General features: G+C 44.9%; 1 protein-coding gene across 1 annotated transcript; it reads right to left on the bottom strand.

Moving 5' to 3' along the window:
- Window positions 1-3,643: 3,643 nt before the first annotated feature.
- LOC122130521 (mRNA decay activator protein ZFP36-like) lies at window positions 3,644-4,460 on the bottom strand. Its single transcript, XM_042705232.1, has one exon. The coding sequence runs from the start codon at window positions 4,329-4,331 to the stop codon at window positions 3,666-3,668; it is 666 nt and encodes a 221-aa protein (XP_042561166.1). The 5' UTR covers window positions 4,332-4,460; the 3' UTR covers window positions 3,644-3,665.
- Window positions 4,461-10,844: the final 6,384 nt, after the last annotated feature.

Genomic DNA, 10,844 nt, shown 5'->3' with positions numbered 1-10,844 from the left:
TGGTATATTGCTTACTTTACTTTTTACTCTATTTTTAGGTAATGTTTTGTAAGTCACTTTAGACTAATACCTTAACTATAACTGTGTGTGTGATATTGTGGTTTAATAAAGATGTTTATATCCGATTGTTAATCTTAATACCATTAAATAATACTAGCGCTTGAGGGCACTATTTGTGGACATAGCAAAGTCATCAAAGTTCTGAAAATAACACAGCAAGGCCAAGTTAGGAAAGCTGTACTTATGGTAACAATGACAGTGCCCACTGAGCCTGGGCCCACACATCTCGGAGAAGGAGGCCATTCACATAAATCTTTGGAAAGTGTGTGCGTAAGGCGCCACCTGCTGGTGGAAGGACACGTCTCTTCCTCCTCAGCCTCTGGAAAGCTTTACTGAAAAACTCAGCGTCACCAAGAATGGACAAGTACAGAAACAGAACATCTTCAGTGGGTTTCTCCTTCTCAACACACAAGCACACGCACACGCACACACGCACTCACACACAGACGATTTTTTACCAAACCTCAAACCTTTTTGTTTCTTTATTTTTACTCTACTTTAATTCTATCGTGAGAATTTGTGTTGTTTTGTTTTGTTCTTTACTCCCTTTCTTTCTCTTTTATTCAGCTCCTAATTCTCTCCCTGCCCATTTGCACATACAGTACTGAGAAACTCAGACAAGCAACCCCCTACCCCCCCCTCCTCCTCCTCCCTCTTTCTCTCCCTCCTTTTGGAGGGATTCCTTTCTGTGAGGGAGCATATGTTTGACCCGTAGCTCCAGTGAATGCAGCCATCTGCCAGAGATTCCACCAGATCTGGGGCCTGTGTGAGAATGTGCCTGCCTTTTGTGCGAGCTCACTGGGCGATGTGGGAGAATGCCGCCTCACAAAGAGCGACAGTAAGACAAGTTCAGCCCTTCCCCCCCAGCCGTACGCTCAATGGCCACCCTCACCCACTGCATTGTTGCCGGGCTGACAAGTGAAGGATGGACTGTAGTGGCTCCCCCATTCACTGCACTCTTGTCTACTACACAAAAGCAGTGGAGAGGAGGAAAAAATAAAAATCTGATTTGACCACAGCAATCTACGTTCACCTACCCCACCACCCCATCACACAACCCCCCCCCCCCTCCCTCCCAATTCATACACTGGCCTCTTTGTATAATTATTGAGAGATCAGGGACAAGAGGTCATTGACACCAGAGAAAGATGACCTACCCATGGAGTACATGAAAGTCATGGAGTGCCAGATGACTTGCACTGCAGAGTATAAAAGCAAAATGACAAAAACTAGAAGAGATTTGATCTTCCGGGAACATTTGATGTATAACCCTCATGAAAGTAAATGGTGCTCTCTGAGGTGACCGAAACGTCATAGGAGTGGGTGTGCTTGTGTCAAAAACAGAGTGAAACAAAAGGGCGTCACATTAGCATGCAAGATCGTAGCTGTTCAACACCCCCCCCCCCCCCCCCGTGTTCACACTGAATGACAAAAGGAATCAAGGATTGGCCTAGGGGTAGCTTGGGCCCTATAATGATCAAATTTACACAGGAAAGGTTGAAAAAAAAAAAAAAAACATAATTGGAAATTACATTTTTGCCTGTTTTTCACTTTTTTTTTTTAGGCAAAATCAATTTTTTTTGGATGTCAGCCTTTAACAAAATAAATATCAATTTTTTGTCCACCCTCCAAACACCAGTGCACCGCCCCTCGCCCTGTGGTAGTTAACATCTTTCTCCATTTCGTTGAGGTCTGTAAGAATGTTCTTGGTACCGACCCGCCATAATTCAGCATGGCCACATATGACGAAACCCTCTACACTTTACCCCAGAAAGACAGTAAAAGTTAACCTGTTGACGTGCCGAGTACAAACTTTACCTGAATTCAGGCTGATTACATCGTAATCATTGAATTCCGTCTGAGTTCACATAGTAATCCTACAGTAAGGCTTGGGGATACTGAGCAGCATTTGCCAGTGGACAACGTGGCCTGCGTCACAGGGCACACATCTTGTACGTTTCCAGTTTAAGAGCTGACAGTGCGCATTTAAAAGCTTTTAAACTGTGGTAGACACTAAAGGGAGAGTGAGCCTCTTTCAAGAACAAACACACCGTGTGCGCTTAAAAAAGGTTTATTTTCCAGTACAAAAAGGAAACCAATATATTAAACTTAAACATTAAGGAAACACAATGCATGTTCTCTATAAATACAATAAAATAAATAAAAATTAATTTACTAAAGATTCTCCTTAAACACTACTTGTGTAACATGACGGCCACCAAAAGGCATTTCATACAATCAAAAGGAAAATGGGACCCATCATTGTGAACAGCTACAAAAATGGTCAGAAACCAAACGAAAAGCACTACTTCCTTCCTAGAGATCTGAACAAGACACTAAAATACAATACAATCCACTGCACCAGGGGCTTGATGGACCCACAATAAGTTTCCCCCCCCCTCCTCATCCTTAAGACAGTAATCCTCCTCTACTGAATGATTTTTTTTAACAGTAAGCCACCCAGTTTCTATGTAGTAGTTAAAGTTGAAGAAAAAAAAAAAGTCAAGCCATCGTCTCAAAAGTCTAGTCAGAGAACCATGAAAGCATTGATCAATACAAAGACACAAGAAGAAGCAAAAGAAAAAACAGAAAAAAAAGGTCCCTTCAACACACAATGATATTGCAGCTTAACAAAACCTGTTAAAACAACATACAGGCACTTTAGTATTTTAAAACTGCAGCCGTTTTGGAAGAGGTCTGCTTTTAGGCAAGTCTGGAACACTGTCTGCATTAGAAAAAGCGCCTTTATCCAAAAGGTATAAAACGACACAACACTGAATTAATTCAACAAACTTGACAACTCTTAAACCCTGGTCTTTGGCTTTTCACATTGAAATTTCTTGTTTGGGAACAATACATTTGTTTACTCAAATGCTTTTTCAGCGATACTCAATGTCTTTTACAGCCTATTTTTAAGGCCACACTATTAGAGATGGTCAACTCGTCTTTTTTATATATAAACCAAACCTATAACAAGCTCTATACCACTCTGATTCTCTTTCGACCCAGTCGATTGTAGCCTCCCTCATGTCATTGAGCTTAAGTAAAAGAAAAATAAATGTGTCAAGGCACCTGCCTATACATACAGTAGATATACCACAGTATATGTTAGATCTTTCAAACAGAAAAACAGGTTTGGGGGGTGGAAGGCTAGAGGCCCCTCACATCTACAGAAAGAAGCCTGTGCCGCTGCCCTCACTGCAGAAGCCATCATCTGGCACGGAGAGCTGGCTGAAGATGGGCAGCCGCCTCCCGACACCGTCGAACCCTGAGGCGCAGGAATCTGAGCCGCTGAGACTGCTGGCGGAGCTGCCACACCCGCCCTCGTGGTCGGAGAGGGACGTGTGGGAGAGGGACCGGACACCCATGGCAGTGGAGGTGGCGACCAACACGGCCCCGGGGCCTCCGGTGGGGCTCCGCTGCAGGCAGCACTCAGCTGGCTCCAGAAGGCTGTGTGGGGGGAGGGGAGCGTGGAAGAGGCCAGGCTGCAGCTGGAGCAGCCCGAGTCGGGCGAGGGCAGGAACTGAGACTGGGGATCGCGCCGGCCTCCAGAGCAGCGGCTGTTACAGCAGCAGCTGCGGCCATCAGCGAGGCAGAGGCCATGTCTACATCGGGAAGGCGAGCGAGAGCAGTTCGGAGAGGTCGGTCGTGGCCGGCGGCGAGACAGAGGGAGCGCGCAGGAAGGTGTGGGGCAGGGTAGTGTCCATTGAGGGTGGCGGGTTGGAGGGGAAGCCGGCAAAGCTGAAGCTATGTTTGAGGAGAGGGGGACGATGGGATAGGACACGGCCTGCTGAGATGGAGCAAGAGGAGGATAGTACTGGCTTCGACCCGTTGTGCGCGAGGTCATCCTCATTGTTGTGCACAAAGTGGCAGCGGATGCCGTAGGGGCAAAAGCCCACTGAGTGGAAGGTGCGACACGGCTCCGTCTTGTACTTGGGGTGTCTGTTGAGGTCACGCAGTTCATCTAGACCGTGGGCGAACTGGCACTTGCTGCCGTACTTGCACATGCCGCGTTCTGCGTACGTGCGGCACAGCTCTGTCTTGTAGCGGGTTGAAGCGGGGGATGTGCTGGCGGATGCTGTTGGCGTGGATGGCGGTGAGGTACAGGCGCTGGCAGAGGCTGGCAGGGAGGTGCAGGAGCTGGCAGAGGGCAGCTTGCAGCTGCTGGACTCTGTGGAGGCCCATCCCAGGCTGCCAGTGCTGCCCTCCACCATGCTGACTGAACGCTCAGCCCAAAACGACATCTTGTTCCAGTTTGAGGGGAGAGGCATGTCGCTGGGCTGAACCCAATGGCCAGAGGTTCTGGCTGCGTTCACTGTGGAGTCGCTCAAGCACGATGAAGAGAAGGAACAAGGGGGCCTGGTATTTTTGTGGCCGACTGGTGAGACTGGCAATGCAGACATCTTGGAGATTCCGGAGGTCAAGATTGAGAAGCTGCTGCAAGAGAACGAAAAACAAACAATGCAATTAATGTACAGACTACATAAAACACACAATGGTACAACTTGTGGAGGACAACTGTCAGACAAGCACCAACGTCAAACTTGACTGCCCAACTGCGTAAAAGCGAAGCTGTTTTTCACTTCCTCAGAATAACATTGCTTGACAATTATATAGACATTACTTTACTTCGTAAGCCTTTACTTACGTCACAAGCCTGTATTGTTAGGTAAAGTTACATCTCAAGTCCTTTGAAGTAGCTGTAGAAACGTGCGTCTACTGAAACACAGAAAGATAACGGATCGCAACGCTGATCTCCGGTTGCCAAGGACTAAGCAGAGTCGGAACGCGCATTTCTAAATGCCGATGCAACATGATGGTCGCTTTTCGTTTGACACTAATGCTAAGAGGTTATAACGAATATAGCGATGCAATGTGTTCCAAACCAAAAACGCTACAGACACGGACTCACACGTTCAAGCACTGACCAATTAACGTTAACTTCAGTCATCTGTCGTAGCTAATCAGCTAACTTCTACAAACTATCGTTGCTCGCACTCTGTAAAACTACAAAACTAAACGAGGTTGGCAAAATAGAAAAATTGCTCTATAATAGTAGATTACACGTCTGGAATTGGTCAATTTGCAATCACTAACGTATACGTAGGTAACATTAGGTAAACAAGCATGTAAAACTCGGACAACAACATATTGTAATGTTGCGCCGTGTGTCAGTGGGCTAGCTAACTAGCCAGCTATCGCTACGTTAGAATTTCTTACTTGGCAAATCCCACTTGTTTACGTTCAAAATGGGGCAGAGGGAAACGTGTCACCAATCGCTTGCTTTAATGCAAAGAAGTTGATGCAACATTTCACGTAAAATTACCTGCGCTATATAAATAAAGCAAACTTAAATAAAAGTTACAGTAAGCTAACTGTAGCCTTTGCCCTAACTGCTTTCTAAAATGTTGCGACATCATGCAAAACAAAAGGCGCAATCTTGTATGCATGCAGCTGGCTAACGTTAGCAAACGACAGGCTATCATTTTGCCCATTTCGTTTGAGCAATTTGGCAGTGAAGTATTTAGATTAAACAGGCCATTATAATGAGACTTCATCTTTGACACGTTTTCTCAGATGAATCGGAATCACTATTAGTTCACAATAAAACGTCATATTTGCACACTTGTAGCGCGCTGGTAACTATTTGTTAGCCAACTTAGCTAATTAACCGTAACTCAGCTACCTACCGAGGTCGTTTGAGTAACTTCGCAATTTCCCCATCAGCGTTGGAACATAATCATTCAGACGCCGAAATTCTCTCGGATTCTTGCAAATTAAGTTAATAAACCTTTGATACGCTATATGGCTTGTAGCTAACATTAGCCAACGTTGTGTGGACAACTACGAAGTAACTCTGATCATGCACTGCAAAGAGAAACTCAATTTACCTTGCACAGAACTTCATCCAAATCTATGAACTGGTTTGAGGCGTACGATGGCATGTTTCCTTCTTGCCAAAGGCGTAGGTCGTATAAAGCTTTTCGACAGATAACCTCTGTATTTGATGAGCCTTGCAAACTTCTCTGTGTTGGACTTCAAAACTTTTCCGTCGACCCACGTGTGGTTTTAAAGCTGGACTGTAACATAGCCACACCTCCTCCTCGTAACGAGTTGTGTAGTTGCTTGCACCGCCTTCGTGCCTCAACTGTTTACTTGCAACAGTGACTCCCATATAAATACATGCCAGTGCATCACTTGTTGCAAATTATAACTGTCAGTGCATTTGTCAATGCATTGTAGATATTGTTGCACCAAACCGCCACATTTTGTGGAGACCTGCTTTTGTACTTTTTTTCCCCAACAGGATGTTATTAGCAAATGCTAAGTGTATTGGTTTGCTTAAATTCGCACGAGCCACGGGCTCTTTCTCTGATAGGGTAATTGTCACACGAGCTCCCACGATTCAGACACATATTCACAATAGAACGTTAACCTAAGCACGAACGTTGGAAATTAATGAAATTCTGTGAAAGTTGTGCTTTGCACAGTTAATAAGTAGAGGGGGGGGTCCCTAACCAATTTTGTCCTCATGTATGAAAATGACTACTGTTATGGTAATTCACAAGAATTATACATTATGTTGGATTATCACTTCAGACTCAGATAGCTGTCAACTCTGAGTTAGTCTAGTATCATTTATAAAATAATTTCAATACATTTTCGCTGGGGCTTCGTGTGGAATGGTCCTGAGACAGTAGACAAACTAAATGCTGAAATATATTTGGCTCAGATCATGCAAGGATCAATTCCTTAATTTGCAATGGCCCTGGTAGTGACAGTTTTATTTCCTAAAACAAACAAACAAAAAACAGCTAGAGAAAAGAAAAACCTTGTGTCTGCATAGCCAGACCATGGCAGCCAGAGACGGCAGATCCCACGTAACACCTTTCATTAGGGCTGGCCAAATAGTGGGCTTTTCACTCAGAAGTTCAAATGCAGACATTAAAGCTTTTTTGACAGCCCCCCTCCTTGCTGGTGACAGAAAACTGGGGTGACCCGTGGTCACACGTGGAGATCAGTCTGCCTTGATGATGTTCCGTCTCGCAAGGCACAGTATGGAGACGTAGACTGGAGACGCTGAAAACGTGTGAAACCACAGCTATTTCAACCGCATTCATAGAATGCTACTTTTCTCAGTGTCAAGAATAAGGGAGTGTTTTAAAACATTTGATAACAACTGTAGAGTATCAATGGATGCCATGATGTGTTGCAAACAGTTGAGATATTTCTGAAAAGTAACAACACATTTCTGAGCCTTTTGTGAAGTTTGACATAAATAAGGCAATATATCAGTCAGTCTGTATTGTAACAAATAGTTAGACTTGCACTCAGGAAATCCTTGTCTAACAGACTGCAACACCCAGCCCGGTTGTGGGTAAACTGTACCGAAACAGGCGTCCGTTAACTTGTTTAATCTTCCATTCTCACACTGTGGGGAGCCATCAAAGATGCAGACCAGACCTGGCCCGTAACTGGGCCTCATCCCAGCAGTCAGCTGCTGCTGCCCGGGATCCCATCAATTACTGGCGGAGCTTGTTAGTGGATTTTTCAAGCCTACAGTTTCACTCGGTCAGTCGCCACGTTGAGCCGTGCACTAACAAGGTTTGCTGCCCTTTGTTCGAGTCAAAGAGAAACAGACCAAGAGGGATGAGGAGGAGAGGGAGGAGAGGGAGGGGTCTGGCCCAGGCCAGGCTAAGGGCCGAAATGTCAGCTCGCTAAAGGGGCTTGTTCAGACACAAGGACTCTTGTGAACTAGCTGACTTAAAGGATCATGCCCGTGCTCTCTAACTTCGGGAGCGACGTAACCTCAGCTTTGCTCAAAGCCAGGAAGAAAAGCGACTCCGGGACAAAGCCCATTGTCAAAGAGAAGGTTGAGCACCCACAACACGGAAAGAGTATAATTAAAATGCACCATTGTGAGGTCACCAGGAAAGCTTCTTCGGAGGGAAAGAGATTTGCTAGGTTTTTTTTTTTTTTTTTTTTTTTCCTGCATTTCAATCCCCACATATTGGATTGATTGAATTAGCTGACCTGCCCATCTTCTGTAGAGTGAGTTGGAGTGGAACTTAATTAGTGGATCCTAATAAGGAAAACGTTCAAGTCAAAGCATACTTGCATACAATGATGAAAGTTAAAGGCTGGACCATTTAAACTCCCCTGAGGTGTCAGGGAACGTACAGTGGATGTCCAGACTATATGTCATCAGTGTATTGTGATCCTTTTCTGTATTTATTCTTGTTCATATACGAAATGTGCAATACATTCCACCCTTTACTGTATAACTATACAGGCTGTATATACTGTACTTCTTACGTCATTCTCTTGCCATTTAATATTTTTCTCTGCACTTCTTGCACTCTCCACTCTTTGCACTACTTGTTGTGTTTACAGTTCACAGCTCCTGTATATAGCCATCCTCCCTGTATATATTTCTTATATTTCTTAGACCGTTGTGGTGTTGTGTTGTATACAGTATTTTGCGTAAGTACAATGAGAGCCACTTAAACCGGAGTCAAATTCCTTGTTTGTGCAAACTAACACCTGGCCAATAAACGTGATTCTGATTCTGATTCTGATTCTGATTCTGATTCTGATTCTGATACTTGAGGTCAACTTTGCCAGCCATCAGTGGCTTTTTGTGATGGGTGTCAAAGGCCCAAACACATCATGGCCCACGCCTCAAGAACTGTTTATGTGAAGGCCATTAGAGAGTAGCAAACAAACATCTGGGAGTTTGTTTTGAGTGAATGGAGTGGAGCATTAACTAGGGTTGACTTACAGGTAGGAGGGGCGGAGATAGGGTATGTGTGTGTGTTTGTGTTTGTGGTTTGAAGAGGGGCAATGTGTGTTGTATCGGGTGTATAGGGTGTGTGTGTCTATGTTTGTGTGTGTGTGTGTGTGTGTGTGTAAAGGGTGTGTGTGTGTGTATTTATGGTGTGTGTGTGTGTGGAGGGGGGCGGGGGGGGGGGTGCTTGAGGTGGGGGAGGGGATTATAATGAGTAAAAAAAGTTTTGAACTAACAATGGTCTCTTCCCCCATCCTGGAGGCAGGGCTGAGGGAGTGGACTGAGAAGGGGGGATGGGGACGAAAGGGCTGAAAAAAGAAAGGAGGGAGAGAGAGAGAAAGAGAGAGAGAGAGCCGAGGGCTGCCTTTAATCCTTAATCACAACAGTGTCAGGATTCAGGAGGCTCTGGAAAGTGCTGTGCAGGCTCAGTGCCTCTCACACACATGTACATGCACACACTCACTCTCGCTCTAACTCTCTCACACACGTCACACACCCTAAATGAACAGAAAGAGAGGACACACAATCTAACCATCAGACAAACATAAAAAAAACCACATACTTCGACGTACCGGTATATCTCGTTTTAATCAAACGCAATCATCTCAAACTAGTTCCTAAAACACTAAACCCTAGCAATGAAAAAAGTAAACAAACTTCCCTATCTCTCAGTCACATGGCCAGCAGTCTTTATGCTTTCAGACTCCACTAATGGCCAAAGCGTATTGACTGGCAGAGAGGAATCCCTGGCCTGCCAGAAGAAAAAGAGTGAGCGCAACAATGGCAGACAATAAACATGGGCCTGAGCTGACAGGGATTTGCGTTCTTGTGCATCGCATGAAAAGCCCATTTCACACCCTCTCAGCGAGCCCTTCTCATACGTATGCTAATGCTGTGGGTGCAAGGGCCGTGTGCATGGGAAACAAGGCCCAGCAGCGATGATGACAGACATGTCAGGAGTGTGTGTACATGGGTGTGTGTGTGTGTGTGTGTGTGTGTGTGGGTATGTGTGTGCGTGTGTGTGTGTGTGTGTGTGTGTGTGTGTGTGTGTGTGACACTGCTCTTGTCTTGTGCACAGAGAAATGTCCAACTGGTCTTCACAGAGGGTCCTACCTGTTCCAGATAATACGCTAAAAAGCCACAGGTCAGACAACCTACTAGCCCATCCACACGACAACGGAATGTTTTAAAAACAGCATTTTTTTTCCTTTTTTCAAAGTTTTGCATCCACAACAACTTTTGAAAACTCATCCACGCCAACATGGAAACGGTTTCCAAAAGTCTCCACTCTGGAACCCATTTTCAGAAGTATGTGTTTTTAGGCCCCGAAAAAACACAGATGTCATTGGGATGCAAGACCAAAACACAACAAAACTTCTCAGTGTTCCCTGTTGCCATGGTGACGGCCCCTGAGGCTTTGTTCACACTCCAAGCATTAGTGCTCCATTCGGATTTATTGCTCTGATCCGATTTATTGCTTTGGCTGTTCACATTATTTTTTTGAATGTGGCCAATATCAGATTCTACTGTGAACTGGTCACGGCCCTGCACTGTGGAACAGGAGTATGCATGGAGGCTACTGAAGTCAGCGTTAGCAGTTTCATTGTAGTCCTGAAAGTTGATGTGCAGAAGAAGCCAGCCAATTGGTGAGCAGATGATTTACATTTTTACATTTAGTCATTTAGCAGACGCTTTTGTCCAAAGCGACGTACAAGGGAGAGAACAGTCAAGCTAAGAGCAATAAAAAGCATGGTGTAACAATAAATACTACTTTACATGAGAATTAGAAAACAACGACCTAGAAAAAAGGAAAAAGAAGTGCAGAATGCTGTGAAATGCAAGTTAAGCGCTAGTCAGGTGCCAGTTAGGAAGGGAGGTGATCTCTGAAGAGTTGGGTCTTCAAAAGCTTCTTGAAGGTAGAGAGGGACGCCCCTGCTCTGATAGTACTAGGCAGTTCGTTCCACCAATGTGGAACTACAAATGAGAATAGTCTGGA

The sequence above is a fragment of the Clupea harengus genome, unplaced genomic scaffold, assembly GCF_900700415.2.
Source record: "Clupea harengus unplaced genomic scaffold, Ch_v2.0.2, whole genome shotgun sequence".
Classification (NCBI taxonomy): Eukaryota; Metazoa; Chordata; class Actinopteri; order Clupeiformes; family Clupeidae; genus Clupea; species Clupea harengus.
Note: the sequence above shows the minus strand (reverse complement) of the source record. Positions and strands in the feature narration are given on the sequence as shown.